This window comes from Solanum dulcamara, chromosome 9 (assembly GCF_947179165.1).
Source record: "Solanum dulcamara chromosome 9, daSolDulc1.2, whole genome shotgun sequence".
Taxonomy (NCBI): domain Eukaryota; kingdom Viridiplantae; phylum Streptophyta; class Magnoliopsida; order Solanales; family Solanaceae; genus Solanum; species Solanum dulcamara.
Window position 1 is genome coordinate 18820555 of NC_077245.1, and position 26977 is coordinate 18847531.

The window sequence follows — 26977 nt, forward strand, 5'->3', positions numbered from 1 at the left end:
GAGCTGTGATGGGACATGATTAAGTTCTTGTTCTCAAAATAGGTAACACAATGGTATTGTACTCTCCTTAAAATAATGCATTAAATATGAAAAATTATCTTGCTAGCACACATAATACCTGTGCCTTTTGGGATGGAGTAACACGACAACATATAGCTGTTCTTGACAATATAGCAAGTTCTGTGAATGCCTTCCGATAATGCTTAAGTACAATCTCAAGAGCCCAACCATCCACAACAAAAGCAACATCCTGCCAGATATAAATACTAAGAGTCATGTATCATGAAAGAGGAAAATGTAAAAGAAAAAGTACCACCCATTCCAACGTTAGAGTTATTTCAGAGATCTTGGAGGGAAAGTAAGTTTTCTTGTTCTTCTGTTTCCTCCCTCTCTGAAAGTACATTTCTGAGATTTACAAGATAGTGCCTTAGAGTATGCATACAGAAAGGATGCTATCAACAGAGGAAAAAAATTAAGAACTGGAACAGGTGACAGGTTCAATCCGTGGAAATAAGACTTCATAAAATAGACCAAATATGGTCAGGCCCTTCTCCAGGCCCCAGGTATAGTGAGTGCTTAGTGTACCGGGCTGCCTTTTGTAGTGTTTCTCCTGAATCACGGATAAGATGTGCCTCTACTGAAATAAGTCATCCACATATTTCCGAAGATACAATAGTGTGCACCTTTGTTCAGCTATGTCTTGGGATCAGGGCCATCTTGCCACATTAATTCTTAATCCATTTTTGGTTATCAAAAAAAATAATCAAAGAGACGAAGCACTTCTGTGATTTTAGAGTCTCCTTATTAAGCAATAATGTCTGTCACAAAAACAGAAAGCAGGGAAGACTTCCATCTCCCCATAAGTGTAGCCATTACTCTTCAAATTGAGAATTGATGTACAATCCTTGTGAACTTCTTCGTGTATGATCATGTTATTTTAAACCCACTCAAGACATTGCTTTATTAAGGCAGACACAATTATTTTTAAGGCTATCACTAACAAATTAAGATCCTTTTCAAGTTATCCAAATTTAGAGCACAGCCTGATAAGTTCATAACATTAAGCTTCCCTTACAAATTATGTAGTCCCAAAAGCAGACATCAAAGATGCATATATTAATTCATCCACTAGTAAAAAGACACACAGAAACCCCAAAGCAAGTGCATATCCTATGTCAACATCAAGCACCATAAATGCAAGCACAATGGTCAAGAAAAGAAGCTCATATTTTCCAGATCTAAGAAAATAACAACTGAAAATGCAATTATGGCTGGAAATTGGAATATGCAATTATTTAGGCATCTCTATTTATCTTTTTAGCAAAGAAGATTATAAAAGTGGCAGCCAAGCAAACACTTATTGTCATAGCTAAGCAGTTGATAGGTGCTGATGGAAATGAAAAGGATTTGTCTTACAAGTTAACAAAATAGAACACTCGCCAACATAGACATGCATTCAATTCAACATACCTTGGGTTCTGCATTGGTTATTCTCATTGTAAGAAGCACTCTCTCCAGACTTTGACCTACTTCATCTTCAGTTCTCCCATTAATCAGCAGAAGCTGACCTTTAGGTTCTGCAAACATGTCAATCAGAAAATAAAAACATCTCCTGACAAATTTTTAAGAAGAAAACATCTTTTGTCACAATTGTGGCATATGAGAGAATACAATCCAGAGGATTAGTCTGGCTTTAGCATATCCATTTTCTTTTACCCCTTTGAAGGAAATCTTAGTCAATTGCTTTTGTTATGCAGCTGAAAAGCATTTCTGAGGATGCAGGTTTGCGGTATTAATGGATCTGTTGCGCAACAAGAACACTTGACAGGATGATCTTGTTGCATTTGATTTTTTTTTAACTAGAAGGCCATCTTGTCCTCAGCATTGCATCTTTTGTTCTATTCAAATGGATCTTTTTTCCAGTATATGACATATTTATGTCAGTTGTCAGTTTAGGGTGAAATTCGTTAGGTTTAGAGACAAGTTCTGCAAGGATTCGTTGCAGGGATTATTTGTTGTCGATATTTGGTTTAGTAGGCATTTGACCATAGATTTCAATATTTTCACTTTATTTGTAATATATGGAATTGTGTTTGGTTATACTTTTTGCAACAAGTATTTGGAATAATGTTCATGCCTAAATGTACTAAAACATAACTTCAAAAGCGAAAAGTTAGTTGGAAAACAGCTTTTGACCTTTTCTCCAAAATTGAAATACAACTTCAAGTTGGATTTAGTATTTTCATGGCAAAACAACAACAACATACCAGTGAAGTCCCACAAGTGGGGCTTGGGGAGGGTAGGATATATGCAGATCTTACTCATACCTTTATAAGGAAGAGATGTTGTTTCCCATAGACCCTCGCCTCAAAAGAAGTAAATCAAAGCAAAATTGAAAAGAAAATAACGACAGCAAAATACCAAGATGAACATTGCAAAAAGCAACAAGTTGTAATAAAAATAGAAAAAAAAAAGATACTACGTGGAAACTAACTAAAACTACTAAATAAGGAGAAGATGAGCAAAGGAGACTAGCCCTCTGCCTCACGCAGATAAAGTATGACAACATTTGGCTACCTATTACCCTTCTACCCTAATTGTCGACCTCCATACCTCCATATCTAGGGGCATGTCCTCAATAAGTTGAAGATATGTCATTTCCTGGCTAATCACCTCTTCTTCGGCCTACATCTCTCTCTCCTAAAACCTGCTATAGCCAATCTCTCATACCTTCTTACAGGTGCACAGAGACCACTCCCACCTTCTTACATTTCCAAACCAACTCTACCTCGTTCCCTCATCTTGTTCTCCACGGAGACCACTCCTACCTTGTCATGTACCACTCTATTCCTAATCATATCTCTCCTACTATGTCCACATTTATGTGAGCATCCTCATCTCCGCTACGTTTATCTTTTAAACATGAGTATTCTTGACTGGCCAACACTTCGTCCATTGAACAATGTAAGTCTAACCACCACTCTATAGAACTAACCTTTAAGCATTGGTGACACATTTTTTTATCACACAATATGCCGAATGTGAGCCTCTCCATATCACCCACCCTACTCCAATACAATGTGTGTCATCATCGTCAATCTCTCTGTTTCCTTGGACTACAGACTCAAGATGCTTGAAACTTCCTCTCTTGTATATGACTTGTGTATCAATGTTAAACTTTCCCCTCCACTTCATATGTTACAATACTGAACTTACACTCCAGATGCTCTATTTTAGTCCCGCCCCCTTGTGTTTTAGAATAAGTCAATCAGCCAATTCTAGAGCTTTCTTCTTAATACGACCCAAACATAACCTATATTTGTCCTCTACGTTTGTGCAATAGCCATAGTTTTTTGCTTCAAGTGCTAAAAATGGAAGGACAACAATTGCTATGACATTTCACGCCGCATGTTCTCTATTTCCCAGAAAGACCTTACACTTGTCACTTGTGATAAAGTAGATAATAGAAATCTCTCCATCCTGTCATTATGTTCCACCATAAACCACTCTAATTAGGCACTGTGATGTTTTTGGTCCTCCGTCGACTCTCTTGGATCCTATACTTGTCCACAATAATTGTTCTTCAAATAGCCTATTCCTCGTTGCCCACATCCATCTCCCCTTCTTTGTTTTGAGAAATATTGCCCACATTCCAATTCCTTAAAAGCACTTTGTTGAAGAACCTCAAATACTCTCCTTAAACCTCAAATCTCATCCAGGATGTGACCACTTTCCACTTTATAGAAATCTATCCATCCTGTCACCATGTTCCACCATAAACCACACCCATTGCAATGATCTTTGTCCTCCATCAACTCTCTTTGATCCCATACTTGTCCACAATAATTGTTCTTTAAATAGCGTGTTCCTCATTGCCCGCATCCACCCCCCCTACCATCCTTTTCTCCTTTGAGAAATATTGCCCACAATCCATTTCCTTGAAAGTGCTTTGTTGAAGAGCCTCAAATAGTTTACCTTAAACCCCTCCTAATCTTATCCAGGATGTAACCACTTTTCAGTTTACCAAATGTAACTTTTTTCACACCTCCCCTGTGTCCAATAGGAGTCCTTTCGGAGCCTCTGCAACTCTTTTTTTTTTATGACAACGGAAACCTGCAGCCGCTACCCTTTGGGTGCGCATAGGGTAAAATCCCTGATCCTATGCAATAGCTCACAAACCACACTGGAGAGGTAACCCACACTAGGTAAAAAAATAACATTGAAAGGTGTTTGGCTTATTAGAATTTAATGTAAATATATGTTGGCTATTCCAAGTGTAAATGATGATAGGGCTATGCAAGTTGTAAACTGTTTGTTTGGATTGTACATATGAGTAAGTATCCCCTAAAAGAAATGGACTTTGGGTCTAACTCAACCCCAAAAGCTAGCTCATGAGGGAAGGACTGTCAAGGACAATATAAGCAGACCAAGGACCCCTTATCCCACCGATGTGGGACTCCAACACCCCCGGCACGCTTAGGACCAGATATGGAGCGTGGACAATACAAGACGACGAGCTCAACATCGGGTAAACAATGAATTGAGATGGGCATGACTATGATACCAAGTTAAAGAAATGGACCTTGGGCCTAACTCAACCCCAAAAGCTAGCTCATGAGGGGAAAGTTGTCCAAGACCATACAAGGAGACCAAGGACCTCTTATCCCACGGATGTGGGACTCCAACACCCTGAATTGAACCCAAAGCCCACCTCCTTTCTTTGATCATTTAGCCCTCCATTTCATATCCATCACAAGACTATTTGTGCTCATTTAGTTAAAAAATCCAAATGAGCCCATAATTTTCCATGATTCCTAGCCCACTGCAGAAACTTTTACCTGGACTCAAACTAATCCTTCATGATAATGCATCTGGCAGAAAGCTTAAAGTACGAACAGTTGATTGGAGGAATTCGTGAATCACAAGCATGGGAAACAGCTAAAGTTCTTCAACTGAAGAGGGACTCATAAGTCATACTGCCACTTTTGTTCAGCATAACTTTAGTACTGTCTCTTATTTTTTCTAGAAACTCAGTCAGGCATTGAGCTATCAAAGTAAAAGAGTTGGAGACATTGCACAAGAAAGCACAAATTAGAAAGAAAAAAAGAAACAGAAGGAGAAAAAGTCAACAGGGCATACCAGGAGAAACAAAATTACATGAACGTGCAATCTGTATTGCCGTATTCTGTTTGTCGCCAGTCAGCATCCAAAAGTTTATTCCTGCCTTCCTGAGTGTCTCAATTGTTTCAGGTACAGCATCCTGAACAAATATGTGCGTATATATACAAGTGAAAAGTAAGATTATAAATCCATTGACCAAAAGACAATGAATTATAATTCTAAAGGAGCATCTTTGCGAAAATGCAAGAATTGTGTCAGGATGGAAAGCAAGCCTTACCAAGAATTTTTTAAATTTTTTTAGAGAAGACGGTCTCACCTGTAATCGATCTTCAATTGCTGCAACTCCAATAATCTCAAATCCATGCTCTATTCTTTGGCAGACTTCAGCTACTCTCCACTGCGGCATACAAGGATAAGATCAGTCAGTCAACTGAAAATTTCAGTAACACCCAACAGATAGCCAGAGCACAATGGATACACAACACAGGTGATCTATGTAGCAGGCATAAAACATAGAGATGATTTCTCACCTCTCTATCGACCAATGAACTATTAGCCTCTTTAAACAATAATGACCATTCATTATATTCTTCTTCTTCCAAATCACGCCATGCCAAACATAACGTCCGCAGACCAAGCTGAGCATATTGTTCCACAGCTTCAGAAAAGATCCGCGTTTGCTGTCCTGATATATATATATGCTTTTCAGTTTTCATCAATATATAAGAAGCATTCACAGTTGAGCAGCAGGGCGACATAGTAATTATACAACTTGCATATTTTTGAGTAAGAGTAAATATAAACTAGCAATTACATAACAAAATTCGATTGATTTAGCATACATACTCAGAACAATGCAGCAAGACATTAGCAAAGAATTTACAAAAACAATGCACCTTTGTCCTCAATCTTGAGACTGAAAATATGCAAAGTAAACTAGTTTTTAACTCTCCTAACCAACCAGATGGAGTGGTAGCAATAAAGGGCATTCCAGACAATATTGTCCCTGCAGCGATTTGGTGGACAATTTGGAAGGAGAGGAATTCTAGGTGTTTTGAAGATACTAGTAGTTACTTACAAAGAATTAAGATGAACTGTATTTTTATGTTCTGTTATTGGTGCAAATCAGAGTATATAGATGTTCCAATTTCTGCTTTAGACATCCTAGGGTCCTTATGAGATGATATAGGGCTTAGGTGGTTTGTCTCTAGTTTATATTTTTTGGGTTTGGATCCATTGATGTAAACACTCCATTTTGGCTTCCAACATTTTGTGTTTGATGATTTATATAGACTGTTAATTACCTTGTCAAAAAGAAAAATGTCACCATTTTGTCATATCTTAGATGTTCAAGCAATTGTCAAAGCATAAACAGAACTTTGTTAAGTAAGGGACCAGTGTAGTCAAAGGCGCGCTTTAAGCGCGCTTAAGGCCTAAAGCGAGGCTCAAAACGTGTTGAGCGTTTCGCCTAGCTTTATGTGCGCTTCAGTGTCGTCATCAAGGTTCTAAGGCAAACTTTTCCTTGCCAATAAGCCTCTTCTGAAGAAGTGACACTAAACAATTAATATTTCACCTTATCATAGTTTTTTTTTTCAATTTCTTTGGTCATATATTTGTCATTCATGTTTATAATTATTAGTCTTGGACTAAATATATATATTTGTATTTTTTTTGTCCCTTTGCGCCTTTTTTCATTAAAGCCCACGCTTTATTTGCGCTTTGCGCTTAAAGCCCCAACGGACCTTAGAGGTTTTTTGCGCTTTTCGCCTTTGATAACACTGTAAGGGACTAAAATGAAAGAATAAAATCCTGTTGAATACTCCTACAAAAGTATTGTCCATAGTTTCAGGGCTATCTATTGTTATGCACAACTAAAAACTATGCGCACTTCTTCTCCCCTGAATCAATTTGAAATATTAAAATAGAAATTAAGTAAATTCCAAAAGTAGAAAGGCCACAAACTGACAGCTTTACTTCTGGTGATACCCTCATTTCCACATTGATGCAATTTGTGTAAAGGTGGGATCTTCTTTTACAACTATTCACCTAACACATCTACCTTGCTTTGCACCTATCCTGCAACACTCCAGTATCCCCCCTCAATCACTTGTCAAAGACTCTCCGTCATTTACTATCCTTCTCAAATGCCCCCTCTCCTCTTTAAAGCTATTTACTTCTGCACACACTAATTGTCTCCATTTTTCTTGTCAGCCAAAAAATAAAAAAATAAGGAGGAAGAACTTTTGAAGCAAAAAGATGTATTTAACAGTAAAGATAGAGAAGAAAACTAGGTTATATTGGGAAAGCACATATGTTGAAACTGAAAAGAGTAGACCCCACCATATGTTTACCCATCTGCAACCATTTCTCAGAAAGATGAATAAACCTGGTTAAAAAGCCACATACTTCAAATCTAAAAGGAGTTGTTCTCCACTTGATCCGGTAAAACTTGAGGAAGTGGAGAACATTGAGAATGATCTGAGAAAATGTGTGGGGTGATCTCTTGAACTATTAAGGAAACGTCTCATTCTACTGAAGAAAGGAACAAGAATGAGCAAGTTTGCAACTGGACAATGTCCTAGCCTGCACCAATTGAACTGAGTATTGCTAAGAGGAACATCCCATACGTCAAAATCTGGAGTAACGCTATCAAAAACTCTCAAACTACAGTAAACCTTCTATCCTGAAATTTTCTCATCAGTACTCCTAATGAGCCGAAAATTCCCACAAAAAGACCTACTTGCTAGCACAGTATGAAAACAAAACTTTAGGCCATCCAAGAAACTAACATGATCACTTGGTCTTTTGACCTATAAATGGAACTAAATTAACAAGAACTTCCGCTGTCTACATCAAATCTTAAAGATGCAGGAAGTTCCACACCTCACGGTAAAACGGTAGCAAAGTGTGTGTCCTAAACAATTGGAATACCATCAGATGTTCCATTACAAGGAAACTCAACAATTTGCTTAAATAGAAAATCTCAGAAACCTTTAATAATTGATAAGTCTGCAATATCAAACTCAGTTTCTGGAAGAAAGAGATTGCTCCAATATCAAGGTCAATCCATCCTCCTGATAGTGTTTTTAACCCTCAGCAGACTTACACAGTCAATCAGCACTTAATGTTCCAGGTTATATCACCACGTACCTTATCTCATTACCTATCAGAGAGATCTACTAAGCCTGTTTGGTCGAGCTGCCAAAAAGGCTTCTTTGAAGAACAGAAGAAGCAGTTTTGTCAAAATAGCTTTTCAAAAAGTACTTTTGGAGGGAAGCAATTTGTGTTTGGCCAATTCGATTGAGAAGTATTTTCATTATTTGTATGCAGATTCTGTTCGGCCCATCATTTTAAAAGTGCTTTTGAGTATCAAATTATGATAAAAGTCAAGTATCACTATACATTTTACAATAAGGATTATTAAAACAGAAAAATTATTTTAAATATTCGTTATGAGAGACGTTTTTTACTAAAGTAATAAATTTCATTAAACAAAGCGCAAAGAGGTGCCCATATACCAGAAGTATATCAAAAGTCGAAAACTCTACAACAAGACATAGTTTTCTATAAATGCCACCCAATCATCTAGACATAAGGAACCTTGTGGGTGCCACCAAAAAACCAATAAGCGAAAAGAGGCTATTTCTCAAATGTACAAGATCTTTCTCTCAAAGCTCTCCTAGAATTACATTTTAAAAAAAATGTGTCAAAAGACCCACCGTCTCTCTGAATTCATGCAGACTTAGCAAGCAAATGATAGACTACAATGGAAGCAAAAGATCTATATGGGTGATACCAATAAGTTGGGATTAACACTTAGATTGATTAACTAACACAAGATTTGGTGTTTGGCAAGAGTCTTTTTAATATAAATACTTAGAGACCCTATGCCAGAGTGTCAAGGAACTCCAACCCATTAAGTATTGACATAGAACTGGTCCAAATAGAGAAAAGTGGCTGTTATTCATATAGCCGACTCCAGCTAGTTCAAGGCTAAGGCATAGTAACTGTTGTTATTCTATAGTGCTGTATGAGAAGAAATTGCAGATAAGTTGTTCAAGTAATCCTTAACAGCACACGAAAATCAACATTCATAGAGATTCAGACTTCTCTTCTGCTAAATTATGAAATATGGTATTACTGGGTAAGGAATTATCACCAGCATGTGCATGAGGCAGAATAGCCTCATCTGCTCCTTTTGACAAAAGTATGATATTTCCATTTTGACAGTCCCTGACCACCACAGACATCATTTTTCTCTCAGAAGTGAACTCTAGGGTATCCAATACTTCATACTGGACCAGCGAATCATTAAAATTGATATCTGTGTTTGAGAAAAGGTTCCAAGAGAAAACAATATTACTATTGTATCTAATATGTAAATAGTATTACTGTCTTTCCTCAGTCACAAACTCATACCAAGAATATTCCCTTTCTTCTCAAGGAAGACCATATTTAAGCGAGCAGCAGCACGCACAAGTGCTTCCTCATCTTGAGATTGTGCCTTGTATGAAACCGCTCCAGCTTTGCTATAGGCAGTAAAAGGAAAAATAAAAATAAAAATAAAAATAATAATATTAATAAAAATAATAATATTAATAATAATAATAACAACAGAAACAGAATACTACTACAGAAAGACGACAGGCACCAATAATGGCCATCCTAGATTATTAAAAATTTGATGACTTCATCGAGAAATTCAGAAAAAACAATATACCTTTGTACAGGAACCACAGTGTTACATATTGCCATGACTATAAGAAACCGAATAGCATCTGGAGAACCAGAGGCAACAGCTTGAAGCAGTTCTGGATCTGCATGGAAGACAAAGTTTGTTTATGCTTCTTTTCTACAAGAAGGAAAATATACAATTGATAAGGAAAAAGGTATGGAGAACACATTAGTTCTCCACCCAGAGAAAAAGGAAAATCAGACAAGGAAAGGTCAAATTAATTGAAGATGATGCTATAGAAGAGAGACCACTTTATGCAAAAGATATTGCAGTCCTTCCCAGGATCAAAAATTTAAAGTTGTGTTGATCAACAGATTTACATGACATAAGAGAGAGCAGTAAAAACTTCCGGATGAAATTAAAAATGTTATATAGATATACGAAATGCAAGTGTATACTAGTGACAATCAAATATAGGTTGAGAAGTTTTTCAGATACGAAAGGTTAAATAATCATATGTGAAGAGTAGATGTAGATAAGCAAATGGCAGAGAAGATGATAGGTTAAATTGAGAGAACTGCCTGACAAAACCTTTTAACTTATAAATCATAGGCTCCACAAATTAGTAACAAATATTATCCCAAGTCATCATTCAAAAACAAGGAAGCAACTATTAAAATCCCAAGTTTTAGAATTCAACGGGTGTTGCATGTTTGTTTTAGCAACACATGCAATGATAATCTGCAAAGTACCCACTTGAGGAGTCTCCTTCATTTCAAGCATGTGTAGAAAGGAAGGAAAAAGCTTGAAAAAAACTTTTCCTGAACTTTTGTGCATCAGGAAAGCAGCATAGTTGTGAGAAAAGCAGTCAAAGCCACTTCCCATACTTTTTTCAAAAGAAACAAAGTAGAGAACTCATGGGTCACTCTGAAACTGAACTAAAAGTCCAATGCTAACAGAAATATATTTTTGGGGGTTTTAAAATGGAGCTTTCAGAAACATTGGTAACTACTTTTCCTTTAAAATCTTTAATAACTGCGACCGAGTTTAAAGGAAAGGCAATGAAGAAAGCAGAAGAAGAGAAATATAGCTTATCTTCAGGCACCTCTATAAGTTAACCAAGGAAAAAAGATAAATAGAGGTGGATGTACAATAATATACAAGTAGATCTATAATTCTTATGATTATCCTAAGCTAAGGACCTTGTATCTCAATCAATATTAGTATATGCTCACAATGCATTTGAACAATTGTCTAAAATCAAGTCTTCTTCCAATTTATAGGACCTTCAAACACCACAGCAGGATCTCAAAAAGAACATCAGAAAGCTGAAAGCATTTTATTGGTATATGAAGCTCATTAAAGGGGGTGATTGAGTTCACATCAGGTTGTACTCAAAGTTATCAAGACACTGTATCTGTACCTATATCTCTGTCGACACGTAAATTATTAAAGCTGGAAGAAGTTGAAATTGCACAAGTCAATAATAGAGAACTCATGGAAAATATAACTAAGGCCTTACCCTTTAAACCATCTCCATTCTCATTGCCATAGAAAGTTCCACTAATACAACATCTTTTAAATATCATCTTGTTTTCAGTAAGTGTCCCAGTTTTATCAGTCAATATATATTCTACTTGCCCCAAATCTTCACTAATTGCTGTGCTGCCATGAAAAGAAAAAGAAGAAACACAAATAAATGAATACTGAATATGTTAGCAGACAAACTTAAAACTAAGAAAATGTTTCTTACTTTGTCGCATGGGATGGAGTACCGGTTTCTGGATCAACCATCTCATTGTCCCAATCAATAAATTTGGCATATAAGCTTTTTACAAGATCCAACGATACCTATCAAAAAAGAACAAACACATATTGAAACCATAGATTTTTTTCTAATCCAAAGGGAAAAAGTTGCACTTCTTAGTGCATAAATTAACCGTGTAATTTTATTTTGAAGCATTATCATACCTGTCGTTGCAAAGTTGCATAGCGCCTAACATTTTTGTGTTCAACAGTTACCTCAGCTTGTTTTTGGTTCAATAAGGGATTATTTTAGTTGACAAATATACCTAAATATATGTGCTTTTCCTCAAGATTAAAGATCGGTAAAAAAAAATCAATTGCCTACTGTCCATAAGTGTTGTAATGTGCTTTTATTTTTTTGGATGAAGGTGGTGTCTGGGCCAGCTTGTATGCACCTCAACTAAATCCATCAGGTACCTGCTTCCTCCCACCAGCATGGATATCAGATAACTCTTCCCACCAAAGGTTAAGATGGGAAGATATTACCTAGTACTTTTTTACCTCCTCAAGGTAATGTGCTTAAGTTTACTAGACCAGCTTCAAAGCTAATTCAATCAGATCAGGATATTAAGGCTAACTTGAGTAACACTGCTGATTCCTCAAAACATCTCTAACTTCCTAGGGTCCTATGAAATATGTCTCGAGACATAATGAAAAAGTACAGCAAAAAAGAGACGCTGAAATAACATTTAAAGTACTCTCAAGATCAGGTGAGTCAAAAGGTCAGGAGCTCAATAAAACTAGCTAGACTTCCCTCTCAGCCTGCCTGCGATCTGTGAAACTGTTTGACAAAGATTACTCCTCTTTCATGCGGGAAGTGATCTATGGAACTCTTCTCACTAGGAATAGAGCTCACGAGGAAAAAAAATAGGTTCAAGTACAAAGGCTATTCTGTTAGTTTAGACGGAAGCAAATAACTCATAGTTTGTGCCCAAGGTCAGATCACCAAAGAAAATTATTAAACTAGTTGAATCGAAACTACAGAAAAAGTGTTTATGGTGGTCAAGACACAGAATATGATGAAAAAGATGCAAAACATGGGAATTAGAGTCAGCAGATATCAGTATTAAGCAAGAGGAAAGCACACCAGGATCCATCAAATAAAGGAACGAAGGAAACAATTATGCAGAACTACCAAGAAAGTAGCTATCAGATACCTCTATTTTTGGATATAACTTCAAATATGACATACAATGTGGTAAGATATAGCATGAATATGTATTAGTTTCGTCTCCACTGGATGCATCATAGGACAGGTTGAACCACAATGAACCAGCAAAGAACAGTCATCAAGAAAATCAGAATAGAAAATGATAAACCGGAAAAAGAGGCACTCAAGTGCACCATTATATACAGTAATACTTATTAAGGGAGTAAAAAAAGTGAAAAATTGAACTTATGACCACTTTGATAGCCTTTATCAGCCTGGAATTCTAGTTGCTAAAATTCATAATTCAGGCTACCAGTGAAACTGAACAATTCAAACAAATCTGGTCTTTAAGACGTGCACCAATCAACTTAATTTGATCTGAATATAAAGTACAGGAGATAAATTTTTGCAATGTACTGAATCAACATTATGCCATTTTCACTGTAATACAACTTAGAAGAATCACGGCTGAAATTCAAATGTAAAATACATCTTGATATTACCATTCAAGGGGAATCCGAATACGCTGTTTTAGGTTCTATCAATAGAACTTCTTTGATAAATGACTGCTACAAAATACAAAATTACTCTAATATGACAGGAAAATTTTATAATGCAACCAAACATAGTGTAAAGGATATTTCGCAGCATACCTTTATTGAAATGGGAATCATGATGGAACAAAGAAGCTCAAACCGAAGAGGGATGACCAGTAACTCGTACCATGGACCTTCATTTGGATATTGGACATACCATAGCTACAAGATGAACAAAAACCTGCAATCAGACGGATGAAATCCGCACCAAACGTGGGTCTGATAGATCTCAAGAGCTTGCTACTTGAGTGCTCAATAATCAACAGAGGAAAAGCAAGACAGAAAGGGGAAAACTAATCTGAGAGGAAATAATCTCAGCAGTAAAATGCATTATACAATCTCTTCTTATATACAAAAATGTTGAAGTGGGTGACCATCTCATGCAACAGCTTAAGTTGTTAGAGAGAGCGCATACTTTAATCACCTAATTATCCTCTTTCCTAATTTATGTGGCACACTTTTAGTCGATCCAAAAAAAATGTCACATTTCTATATTAGAACATAATTTAACTTTAAAATTCTCATTTTGCTCTTAATGAGATGACTTATAGCCAACAAATGTATTAGACCACAAGTTTTAAAAGTCTTTATTTCTTTCTTAAACTTTGTTCCAGTCAAACAGTGCCTCATAAATTGGCATAGATGGGAAAGATTATATCGCAACGCCCTCTAACGAGTGGACTTGATTTTTTTCATGGGCCAAATATGTGGAAACCTCCCAAACATAAATATTTGATATGACACAGTGTTTCTCGAGTTTATTACCAAATTGTTAATTATTTTTTGTTTACAAGAAATGCATGAGACTGAATGTTGTTACCATTTCTAAAAGGGCATTTCTATGATATTTCCTATTATTATACTGGCATGTTTTTTGGCTTGTCCCCATTAAAACTTGTTGTGATTAAGTGTTATTACTCACTAAGCTAATGACTCATTCCTCGCAATTCTTTTACAGAGACCCCAGGAGACGTATGCGAGGATTTTGTTAACTAGCACACACGAGTTGACAGTTTTAGGTGAGCCCCGCATTGCTTCGCGTGGGCAAGAAGTTATTTCCTTACTACTGTCCTTTTACTTTAGAACTCTTAGAGTTACTCTGTTAGTCATTTTGTTAGTGTCATGAATATTCTTTTACTATTATAGACTTGGGAGTAGCATTAGACTTCTTTTTGTAACTGGAGATGCAGTTGGGCCTCATTTCTTTGCACTTAATGGGGGCCTGAATCTACAAAAAGAATTTTCACATGATGCGCCCAACAGAAAAGAATTAGGCTCGCATGTGAAAGGGCTCTAAAGATATAATCAAGTAAATCAAAGTTTGACTCTCTAATTGCTTAAAATATCAGATAAGATGGTCATACAATTCAACAATATGGATATTTAAAAGGGACAATTTCAAATATATATAATATACAATAAACTAATTAGTTTACAACAAATATGGCCATGTTTTATTTACATAAAAAATAGCCAAAAATCATAGGAAATATACAGTGACTATACAATATAGCTTGGCAAAATTCATAAAAAGTATACATTGACTATACAATATAGATTACTTATACATGAACTATACACTGAATATATATTATGATACATTCTATACATGAAATATACACTGAATATACATGAATATACACTGAATAACCTTTTTTTGGTAATTAAAATGACCGAATGGTCATCTATTGTAATTAACCCTATTTAAAAAGGTTTACCCATAGAAGATAAAATATAAAAAGATCACAAAATGATTTTGTTTTTCAATTAGAGCATATAAAACTTTAAACCAGTAGAGGTTCAAAAACACCCTACATAGACTTGATTATTAACTCGAAATTTAAAAAATAATATTACTAATATCATTATCATGCGGATAAGACACGAACCTTGCGTGCTTCTGTATCTTTCCAGACATTCCCCGCAATACCCAGAACAATAACAACAACTATCTGAAAAATAAATATTGCACCCGTCAACTTGTCAATCATGGCATCCATGGCTGTAAGCTTTGGTTCTGGTATGCCCCTACTCATGCCAAGCTTTGTTTCATTTCCTGAAAGAAAGAGGGAGAGCTCATGAATATATTTCGCGAAGAAGAAAAATGAGGTACCTCAGGTTATCACATCTGATAAGTAAGATGATAGCATTAGTTCATACATTACGACTTTATGAGGACAGGAGATAATAGAAACAAGTTGGACAATATAGGAAAAAAATTAGTGAAATCATTTCCCTGTATATGACAACTGAATAGCAAAAGTACTAGGGGCAATTTATCTGATTTTCATCAGAATGCAAAAACAATTGTATAGTAAACAATTTGGGATAAAGCAATTTATTCAACACGGTAAACGATTGCCTTGTCAAAGCTACACAAAGAAGTAACAAGGGAGGCAGATTATAGATGATGCATTGATTGTCAGTGAGTGTACTAATTCTGGACTTAGAGGTGATGAAGCAGGTGTCATGAGCAAGCTAAACATAGAAAAAGCATATGACCATGTGTCTTAAAAGGAACATGCCTCACTCAAGATAATCTAATGAGAAGAAGATTCCAACTGGTCAATAGGTGTTACATGTGTCACATTGTCAGTCAACATCAGAAAGCATCAACCACCTTACGCTTCACTTGCCCTTTTGCAACAGACTTTTGGACGTGGTCCTAGCAACATACCCAATGAAATCCCACAAAATGTGGTCCTAGCCCTTTCTGGTACTAGTCTCTGGGTACGCGCGTTGCGCATGTACTTTGTCTCAATGAATCTAATTTTAAAGAATTACATAAATATTATATAAAAAAATTATGTTTTGAGCAGTAATGTAGTAACTCATTACTAACTTAATCGAACGCATCTAAAAGCAGTTTATAATGGTGGATATGAGCAAATATCTAAAAGAGAATCAGTGAATTGGATACTTCTAGCATCTTAAAAGCCTTGTACATGGCAAATAAAATTCAATTACAATTACAATTGCTATGAGTTTTTTCTGCCAATAACTGCTCCTTGTTTCTACTATATACAAGAGTGAATGTAAAACATTGTAAGAAATTTACATCACATAATTAATTCTAGAGGATACAATCTTTTGATATCATTTAAGCAAAGAAGTACAAATAGAAAGGAAAAGAACTACATTTTACTGCAGCCAAACTTTATTGTGAGTTTCTTCCATATCTCTGATAATACATACATTTATATATATAACTGGTCTATGCCCTTCAATATCAGAGATGCTAACACTAGTTAGAGCTCTATGAAATTTAGGGGAAAATCTGGATCATGACCCCATCCTGTATTTTTTTGGTATATTTGGAATGACTATATATATATATATGTGCCCTTCAATATCAGACCCCATCAGTGGCGGACCCAGGAATTTTATGAAGGGGGTTCAAAAAAAATTAAACACGCTAATCAGAAAAAAAATGTGCTTATTCGGATTCGAACCCGCGAGCTGAGACAAGCTAAGGCAAAATATTGAACCCCATTTGCCACTGAGCTAGTCCTTTGGCTTATGCTCAGGGGGTTCAATGTTAAATATATACACATAAATTAAAAATTTTACCTTATATATACAGTATAATTTTTTAACGAAGGGGGTTCGGATGAACCCCTGAACTTGCCTTGGGTCCGCCCCTGGACCCCATCCTGTATTTTTTGGTGTATTTGGAATGAAAGAAACAGGAGATTTTTCGTTGGGGTTTCAACTCCAATTTGCAAGCTTAAGTTAGTTGTTTCGGTTAATTTTTATTTGGGCCAACTCTTCCTCTGTAAATAACTTAAATCACTACCTGGATTTTGTTAGCTCCTTAGCTCTATAAGTTTTTTGTACTTACTGAGCTGACAGATCCCCCCCCCCTTTTGTATCTTTGCGTCTACTGGATGCCTTAATGAAATCTCACTTATTTCAACAAAAAAAAAAAAGGACAGAACTGTGGAAAAAGCGGATAAAAGGTTTTCAAATTGGAGACAGCAGGGCAGATAGAGGAACTATGTCATCTTCTTTATGCAGATGATACAGTGATATTTTGTGAACCAAAGGTGGAGCAGATTGGATACATCAGAATGATCCTATTGATTATTGAAGCTGCTTCAGGTTTGAAGTTGAAGGTCGACTGAGGGAAGACCAATTTATTTCCTACTATAAAGGAGGTGCCCAACATTCAGAGTCTTGCAATAGTTTTAGGTTGCACAGTGGAAAACTTGCCAACAACTTATTTAGGCATGCCTTTAGGCAGCAAGCACAAAGCTGAGGAAACTTGGAATGCATAGTGGAGAAAACATAAAAGAAATTGGCTAAATGGAAGGCACAATATTTATCTTTGGGAGGCAGACTTTTTTTTTTTAGGACCGTGGTGTCTGGGCCAGTTTTTGTTCTTTGGGAGGCAGACTTTTGCCTATCAAGTTTGTTCTTGACTGTTTTCCAACTTATGTAATGTCCTTATTTCCTCTACCTCCAAGGTACTGAAGAAACTGGATAAGCTTATAAGGTAAAGAAGGCAAGGAATATAACTTGGTCAAGTAGCAGACAGCATTGCTAAGGAAAGAAATGGGTGGGTAAGGCATTAGAAACCTGAGAATACACAACAACAACTTAATGATGAAATGGCTATGGAGATACAATGTGGAGTATCAAGCTTTATGGAAAGAAGCCATAAAATGCAATTTTGGAAATCCAGTCCTAGGTAGACCAATTTGTGCTCTAATACCCTTGGTGTAGGGGTCTGGGGGACAATAAGAGATTTGTGGCCTAAGCTTGAGATAAATTTGCAGGTGAAAGTAGGGAATGGCAGAAAAACCAAGTTCTGGAAGGATACCTGGAATGACCAAACTCCATTGATGGACTCTTTTCCAGATCTGTTTACCTTGTGCAATAACCCTGAGGCTAACATCAATGATTGTTGGACTGCACAAGGCTGGAATTTATCCTTCAGAAGATTTTTGAATGACTGGAAGGTGATCTACATCTTTTTTTTATTAAGATTTTTGAATGACGAAAAGATTTTTGAATGACTGGAATTTAAGTGTCTTTTCACTTGGCACGAATTTTAATAAAAAAAAGGAAGACTTCGGAATCATGTGGTCTTAAACTAAAGATGTAACATACAAAAATACCCTTTGAATCTTGTGGTCTTAAATATGTCACGTAAAAAGTTAGATTTAAAGAGTTACCTAATATAAAAATGACACTCTTTTTAAAATAGACTAAAAAAGCTAAGTAAGACACGTAAATTGAAATGGAGGGAGTAAAACATAAAGAAAAATCAACATTTGGTCACTACAATCATTCAAAAAACTTGTGCTTATAAGCAGCAATGAGACAACCCCAACCCCGGTCCTGTAATACATCAACCTTGACCTAGAAACTGCACAGGATTCACTCCTATTGTGCATATAAGCAGCAATGAGACAACTCCTATTTTTTGTTATTAATACACAAAAATGTTACCTGTTCAAAAAAAAATTGTCAGCCTGGTGTTAATAAGGAGTAATGTCACCAAGCTTCAAAATACGCATATTGGTCTTCTAAAAATTCTTCTATCAAACATCATTAAATTGCAGTATTAACAAACTATTCTTTCACCAATCACAAGGTTATACTGACAAAAAAGAAACAAACAACAAAGGAAAGAAAATGTGAAGTACAAAATCAATGTTCCCTCATCATATTCATATGAAAAACTTGCCTGTATAAACAGCAACACCACATGCCCATTCTGTGTTCCTCAAATAGCATGATTGGAGAATTGTATTTTTAATGGTCAAAGGGCATATATCATTGTCCAAGAACGGAGGAAATAGTCTCATGTTTGCATCAAACCTTCTAATGTCTTTATCTGGAACGGGACACTCAATCACACCCTGTAAAAGAACATAAACATGTAAAATTCACAAAAAGAGCATTTTCACCAGAACCAATACTAATAGATTATTTCGCCTAAGCGTAAAGAAGTAACGTTTACCTTGATTTTGTGCAACAATTCAGAATCTATTCCCATACAAGCAGAAGCAACCACCCTTGTCTTAAGATCAGTTTCACCATCAAGGGCAGCTGTCTGTAATATGATATAGGAACAAGAAAATGCAACTATAAGTCAGTTTGAACAGAGGTAACCATCAAGTGTATTGAACAGGAAGAGTGAAGCATAGGGCCATAATAAGGAAAGAGTCATCAAACCTATAAACAGAAGATTAAATCAAATAGAGTGCATTCATCAATAAAAGACGCAAGTAAGAAATGTTTTAATTTGATCCCAGAGTTCATAATGGAGCATCCACAATTTGCGTGCACCAAGCAATTGAAAGCAAAGAGCTCACAACTGACTGGGTATCAAGGTTTCACAAGCATTTAGCAACCAGTTTGCTTCAATGTATTTATTTCGCAACCAATGACAATCTGAAACGGGGACTGAATTTTGAAATATACATCAACTTACAAATTTGTTGCAGATGCATTCCACCAATTCTTATGGTCACACACTAGGCCAGATTATGAAAAATGGAAGAGTGTCACATATTTACTGTTCTAAATAGAAGAGAAGCGCCAAACAATATGCACGGATATGTGTGAGTTTTAACATGTTTGAATAATAGAGCAATAATTGCAAGAGATATCTGCAAGTTTCTTTCTTAGACAACTAGGAAAGGGGCTGAGCTAATTTCACTTGTTAAATCAAAGTGAATATAGAGAAGCAAAAGGCTGGTGTGGAGTCTGCTGACAGATGTAAGTTTTGTATATAAACCTGAGCTAAGTTACTAACCGATAAGAACAAATAAGACTGTATTCTACTTGGTTTGTCTTTCAGGAGATGATTACATGGATGAATATCAATTATCAAGAATCTTCATGCAATACTAGGTAACTTAGCCAAGGCTATTGAGTTTGACTCTATTTGAGAGGAGTGGATGTCAATTAACCCCTTTGACTCACCAGAGTTGACTTCCCATCTAGGCCCTCCTACATTACAAGTTTTTGTCAAAGTTTAAATACTTTTAGGAGTGGAAATAATCCATCTTTATGTAAAAATAAGAAGATTTTGAGAGAAGTCTCAATGCATCCCGAAGGTCTAGATACAAGAGGACGCAATATCCCCCATGTATTCAGCTAGGTAACAAATGCTTTGAGTAGAATGATGGATAGAGTTGCGGGAGGTGGTTGCTTCATGGAGTTTTTCCATAGCAATCAAGGGGCAATGTATAGTGAGGATTTCACATCTCTTGCTCATAGAAAACTCTTTAGCTTTCCATGATACAAACATAAATCAATTGGGTTACCCTTTTTTTATCGGTAATCAATTGGATTACCTTAGACAAGTTCTTATTTGGTTCCAAGAAGTATAGATCTCAAGATTAACATCGGGAAGTGTGATATCATCTTAGTAGATTTGCAGAACAATGTTGATTACCTACTTATGGTAAGGTCCGATGTCTTCCAATTATGTCATACCCTTAGGCACTTCCAATAAAGACCAAGCAGTGTGGAGCCCGTACTTAAGAGAGTAGAGAATAGGCTAACGAGACAGCAAAAGAGGTACTTGTAGAGAAGGAAGAAGAGGTATTAACTAAGAGCACTCTGTGGAGCATCCCTACGCACTTTATGCCATTTTTTTATGCATCGGCCAGAATCACAGGTAAGCTAGAAAGGCTACATAGGAGCTTTTTGTGGTATTCAGCAAATGAGGACAGCAAATTTCACTTAGTTAGCTGGGAGGATGTTACATCTTCGAAGGACTACAGTTCTTGGGGTAAATGAACCCCAACTTACAACATGACCCTATTAGGAAAATGAGTATGGAGATTCAGGATTGAGGAACGTGCTCTATGGAAGGTTATAGTAGAAAACTGTGGAGGACTAAAACTATCACACTTCCAGTTAAGTGTGAACTTTCGAAGAGCATTATGGAAGGATGGAAAGACTTCACTGGCAACATAACTTTCAGGGTAGGGGATGGAAGTAGAATTAACTTTTGGAATTACAAGTAGCATGGAGTTGCAGTATCTCAAACCAGAAGTAGATGACAATTCAATTCTTAAATTATGAGATGGGGGAGCCCATTGGAAAATGAAGGTCAAGAAGAGCTTTCAGGACACTGAAGTAGCTGGATTCCAAAGTCTGGTCGGTATGTTTTACAAGTAGGGGACATTTCATGTTAGTCAGGCCTCATGAGGTGGGGGTTGGAAAGAGATGGATTATTTTCATTAAAGTAATATTATCATAAGCTCTTGGTGAGGGAGGAGTCGGATTTTCTACACTTATGGTTTGGATTCCTAGGGCACCAAAGAGGATGTGTTTTTTCACTTGCTTGGCAGCGAGAGGAGCTTTATTGACGGCTGAAAATTGAGGAAACCGCAAATTAAATATGTCAGTTGATGCTTCATGAGCAAATGTTCTGGTGAAGATGAGAACCACCTACTACTACATTGTCTGATACAACTAAATTGTGGTGTGAGATTTTGAAATGGTTTAAAACGGGCAATCCAAGCACAGCAGCGGAGGCACTCTCCAGTTGTCAAGTCAGAAGAAGAAAGAGAAGTCGAAAAGTCTGGGATGTTGTGCCACTAGCACTGGTTCGAGTGGAAGGAAAGAAATAGGAGACCTTTTGATGGGATGACATTTATACACCAGAGGAAAAGGCTTTCATTTCTAGTTTCTTTTTGGTGAACCCATGAGGTTTGGTATTTAAAGAAGATTGAGAATCATTCATGGAGAATTATATTATGTTGTTGATTCTCTACTTTTTAAATACTGCTTGTATAGGGGATATTTCCCATTATTAATACAAATGTTTACCTTCTCAAAAGAGGGCCGGGGGGGGGGGGGGGGGGGGAGGGGGAATCTATCTAAAAACGTCAAAGCTTAATTTTTCTCAAGGTTCTTGTGATACCCTTCCAACAATAATAACCATGGTTTTTATCCTAGATAAAGACAATCTTTCAATCCAACACATCTACTTAATACTTCAGGTAGAGTGAAAGAGGTGCAATATATTCTAAGGCAGAAAACTTTGACAAAGGCATAATTATTTACCTCTACGTAACAAAGACCTTGTGGATCAGAAGTACCAATCAAGACCAGATCACAGGGAACTTCATCATTCTCACGAAGCCATACAATGTTACCAACACAAACGTCTTGGGCTTGAATCTACAAGTAAATACAAGCAATGTAGTATATTAAATCTTCTGGTGAAACAACAAACAAGAAAATAGTTACAGAGATGATGAGATGATGAAATAGAATACATCATAGTGAGTTAAGAATTATTTTCAAAAAGACATTGTGCTTCATAAACAAAAAATATATTCTGGTACTAAGTCAACACATCTAGTCACCTACAGATATGGTAGGTCACACTAACAAAAATAGATTAGCAGGTAAACATTGGATGGAAAATAATGCAACACAGGCAAAAGTACTTTACAGTCACTAAGTACACGTAAAGTTCAGCACCTATATGCATGTCACAGAATTGCCATGTGGCAAAACAAAATCAACCTATACAGGAATACAAAAATTTATCTCCTTCAGCCATGTTAATAAAATACATATTTAAGAATGATAAAGGTAATAACATTTTGACTATATTTACAAAGTACTGAACTTTGGGGAGAAAAGAAATTGCAACACTCAGCCCTTCTATAAAGTCAATTTTGGCAAACTGATACTCTCTCCAGCAAAAAGTTAAAATTATATCTTTATTGACATGTTAGAATGATAGAATCCTTCTAAAATGGCAAAGGATATTCATGTGGCTTTTTGAATTGTAAATACGGCTCAGTACTGCCTCTGTGCTGATATTAGTTTACTGTTACAATTTTAAAAACTATGGAGAGGATTATACAAGAAGGTGCACATTAACTTTTCAGCTTCTGGGAATTGAACGATCGAAGGTTGTATTAACAAACTAAAGTTGGACCATGTAACTTTGGCACTCTGATGAATTACAATGAAACAATTATGGATGTTCCATCATGATGGATAAGTGGATAGCAAGAAATGGAAAAACGATCATCAATATGTTGGTTAGTTCTCCAAAAGGAAGTTTGTTTCTTGAATCCATTGATGCTAGCGACTCTTCTACTGAATCCCCCAAAATAAACTCCTTGTTTAAGAATATAGAGAGAACTGGAGCAGCTTATTATGTGGCAAGAATTTTCTGAGAAAGTCAACATTATCCTCCCAAGAGAAAAGGCACTCCATCCCAAATTGAACAAACTATTATGCAGGGAGATATGTGAGATCGACAAGTTACCTTTTGACGTCTGGAGTAGAACAACCAAAAGTTTGTGATAAGAAATTAAGGTTGGATCACGTCACTTTTTGGTGTAATATTGCATGTGACAAGAATTTTTATCCCAAGGACGTGACCATTATTTTGACTCGTATAAACGAGAAAAGAACAATGGACAATTCAGGACAGAGCAGGTGAAACAAATCAGACAATGCTAAAGTTGAATTAAATCAAATAAGAAAGAAACTTTCTGATATGTTTATGATAAGTGAATAGAAATGTAATGAAGAATGTAGATACTAATGTCATACATGTTTTCTAATGCCCTTCCGCACAACCCAAATTTCTTTCTCATTAGCTTTCTTGTCTGAAAGATATCTGTTGTAATCATCCCATGCCTCCTTTGTTGCTGAGACTGCAAATATAAAGATGAGAGGGCCCCATGTACTAGCAGGATTTACTGGAGTTATGAGTGACCATAACTGAAGGCAAGCAATCAACAAAAAATACTGGTTCATAAAGCGGCTGGAAACAAAAAGATAAAGCTGTTAGGAAAAAGGAGAGATAGATATTTAGAAATTCAAGCTAACAGAGAAAAGAATTGGTTCTTTTTACAAAGTTTGATGCATGAAACAATCTAGGCAACGAATGGGATAATCACAAACCAGAAAGAATGTCACCAATAGTTAGTAATGCAATCAAATAAGCGTAAATGAATCAATTGGTGCAACAAATTACATAATGCATTTTTTTGTGCAAGAATCTTGTAAAAGATTTCCAATCACCAATTCCATGTTGCATGATTTTGACATAATTTCTGTTCCCATCTCTAGTCTTTATATATCAGAATAAACAAGTACAGCCCAGCCTAAATGCATAGTATTCTGATAATCTACAACAACAGTAAACACAAACCATATCACACCATGTAATTAAAGAAACAATCAAAACAAACGTGGTTCTCTTACATACCATACCAAGGAAAACCACTATCCAAACAAGCTATAACATGCCGCGTCAAGTAGAGTCTTGTTCATCGGTGTGAAGCACACCACATCTATGAATAGGAGGCTATGAGTCATTTTAGGAAATTCTACTTCTTTCATGATCTTATCATGCGATAGAGTTGAACTCTAAGGCTTTCCCTCTAATGCTTTCTCTTTGCGATTTCAGAACGATGCCTCCACAAAGAAACCCTGACCGACAGAACGTTGAGGAGGAGCAACAAGCTCCAAATGATATCTTGAATGAGCAAGTCTCTCATGCGGAGTTCCGAGCCGCATTCCAAGTACTTACTCAAGCGGTGGCGGCTCAAGCCAATCGAGAGGTAGTTGCTCCCGTGAACCCAAATGTGGGTACGGCGGCAACCAGGGTTCATGATTTCATAAGGATGAGTCCCCCGGAGTTTCATGGATCCAAGGTTGATGAGGATCCACAAGAGTTCATTGAAAGCATTCATAAGATTGGAAATTATGGGAGTTGGTCCGGTGGAGATAGCAGAGTTGGCCGCGTATCAATTTTAAGGAAATGCTAGGATTTGGTTTGACCAATGGAAGGCGGAGCGACCTAGAGAAGCGGACCCTATTGCTTGGGATGAGTTCAAAGAGATGTTTCTTGATCGTTTCTTTCCCCTTGAGCTAAGGGACGCTAAGATCCAAGAGTTTATCAACTTGCAGGTAACATGAGTGTGAGGGAGTATGCCCTCAAGTTCACACAATTATCGAAGTATGCATCAATTATGGTATCCGACTCAAGAGCCTGAATAAGTAAATTTGTGTCAGGTGTCTCGGACTTGGTGTCCAAGGAGTGTAAAACCGCCATGTTAATTAGGGAGATGGAAATCTTGCAGCTTATGACGTATGCCGAACAAATTGAGGAAAAGCTTAAGGAAAGTGCTAGGGAAGCTAAGAGGACCCGAACCGATAGTGGTTCATTTTTTGCTAGTTATTCGGTGCCTAGGTTCAACAAGGAAAGACATCCTTTTTCCACTTGTCAAAAGTGTGGTAAGAAGCATCAAGGGGAGTGCATGGCCGGTATGGATGGTTGTTATGAGTGTGGTGAGATTGGGCATAAAAGAAGAGATTGTCCGGCGGCTTCTAGGAGAGGTAGGGAGATGGCTCAGTCTGCTTCTTCGGATTATCCTACTGGACAAGGTACTTCATCGGGTATGTTATGAGTTTTTGGTTTGGTGTTATGTTGGTATGGATCGGATTCATGTTCGTTACGCCACAATTGACTTTGGAGTCCAAATGGTTAAGTTCCCATGTTGGTTGAAGTAGTAGTTCTTCATGTCTATCCTTACGAACTCCTGAGTTTTTAGCTATTCTCACGTCTCTCATAAGCATGAATGTTCATGAAGACTCCTTGGGAGATCCAAATTATGTTTCTGAATATATAAGGAGAGCAATGGATGAGGACTCCGTGATGTCAGCCACCAAAATGAGCACCTTCTAAAATCCCAACTAATTCACTTATGTGGCAAAAAATCAATTTTAACATACTAACTCAATGGTTAGGGCCAGGAACTTAAAATAACACAATAAGAGCTTGTTATTCAAATGGATTTGGAAATTCTGCATGGATGGTAAATGGTAATGATATCTACAAGGAGTTGATTTATGTTTTATATGGTAAGATGATTCAGTGGAGTTCTCCTCCATTTCGGTTAAATGCTAAAGGGGGAATTTGGAAGGATATTTGTAGGCTGAGGGAGAAGTATATGAAATATGCTAAATTGAAGGTTGGTAAGGGCTGCAAAATAAATTTTTGAACTGATGTATGGGTGGGGGAAGAAAGTCTGAAGAATAAATTCCTATCTTGTTTAATTGTTCCATCAATAAGAGTGGTACTATTGCTAAATTTCATTCAAATTCAGGCTGGCAGATTAATTTTAGAAGGAATTTGAATGATTAGGAACTAGAGGACTTCTATCAGATACTTCAATGACCAAATTCAGTCCAGCTTGATCAGAGACAGGTGGATTAGTTGATATGGACAGACAGCAAAGATTAAAAAAAACCAGTTAAAAGAAGCTACACTGTACTGTTGACGGAGTCGGGTAATTGGGATAAAACTTGGCCTTGGAAGATGATTTGGAAAACAAAAACTCCAGTGAAGTATCTTGTTCGGGATAGACTGCAACCGGAGGAGCATGTCTAACTCAAAAGGGGTTTCTCTTTATGCAACTTATGTGAAGAAAACCAGGGCTCAGTAGATCATTTATTCCTTCACTGCAGATTTCTAGACAGTGTTGGGAACTATTTCTTGGCATATATGGCACCTTCTGGGTAATGCATAGAGATGCAAGGAGTTTATTAGATAGCTGGATGTTTCAAAGGGTTCCCAGAAGGCTAAAGCAAATTTGGAAAACCATGGAGTTTATTAGATAGCTG

The 26977-nt window shown here is 36.7% G+C and overlaps 1 protein-coding gene across 4 annotated transcripts in view; it reads right to left on the bottom strand.

Moving 5' to 3' along the window:
- Nucleotides 1–26977, bottom strand: part of LOC129902084 (phospholipid-transporting ATPase 2) — a 56735-nt gene that overhangs the window by 15501 nt on the left and 14257 nt on the right. For 3 of the 4 annotated variants that reach the window (XR_008770045.1, XM_055977117.1, XM_055977118.1), the window contains exons 3-18: nucleotides 23897–24110; nucleotides 22382–22498; nucleotides 19317–19409; nucleotides 19041–19215; nucleotides 15238–15404; nucleotides 13406–13510; nucleotides 11550–11647; nucleotides 11319–11461; nucleotides 9842–9938; nucleotides 9541–9650; nucleotides 9281–9445; nucleotides 5652–5806; nucleotides 5438–5518; nucleotides 5140–5260; nucleotides 1471–1577; nucleotides 119–250 (exon numbers count right to left, since the gene is read on the bottom strand). Coding sequence is in view for 3 of the 4 variants with exons in the window: in XM_055977117.1 (XP_055833092.1) it covers nucleotides 119–250; nucleotides 1471–1577; nucleotides 5140–5260; nucleotides 5438–5518; nucleotides 5652–5806; nucleotides 9281–9445; nucleotides 9541–9650; nucleotides 9842–9938; nucleotides 11319–11461; nucleotides 11550–11647; nucleotides 13406–13510; nucleotides 15238–15404; nucleotides 19041–19215; nucleotides 19317–19409; nucleotides 22382–22498; nucleotides 23897–24110 (2080 nt within the window). In the remaining variant the exon portion in view is untranslated. Of the gene's footprint in view, nucleotides 1–118; nucleotides 251–1470; nucleotides 1578–5139; nucleotides 5261–5437; nucleotides 5519–5651; nucleotides 5807–9280; nucleotides 9446–9540; nucleotides 9651–9841; nucleotides 9939–11318; nucleotides 11462–11549; nucleotides 11648–13405; nucleotides 13511–15237; nucleotides 15405–19040; nucleotides 19216–19316; nucleotides 19410–22381; nucleotides 22499–23606; nucleotides 23763–23896; nucleotides 24111–26977 lie in introns of those variants that run through there. The other variant, XM_055977119.1, reaches the window with a different exon arrangement.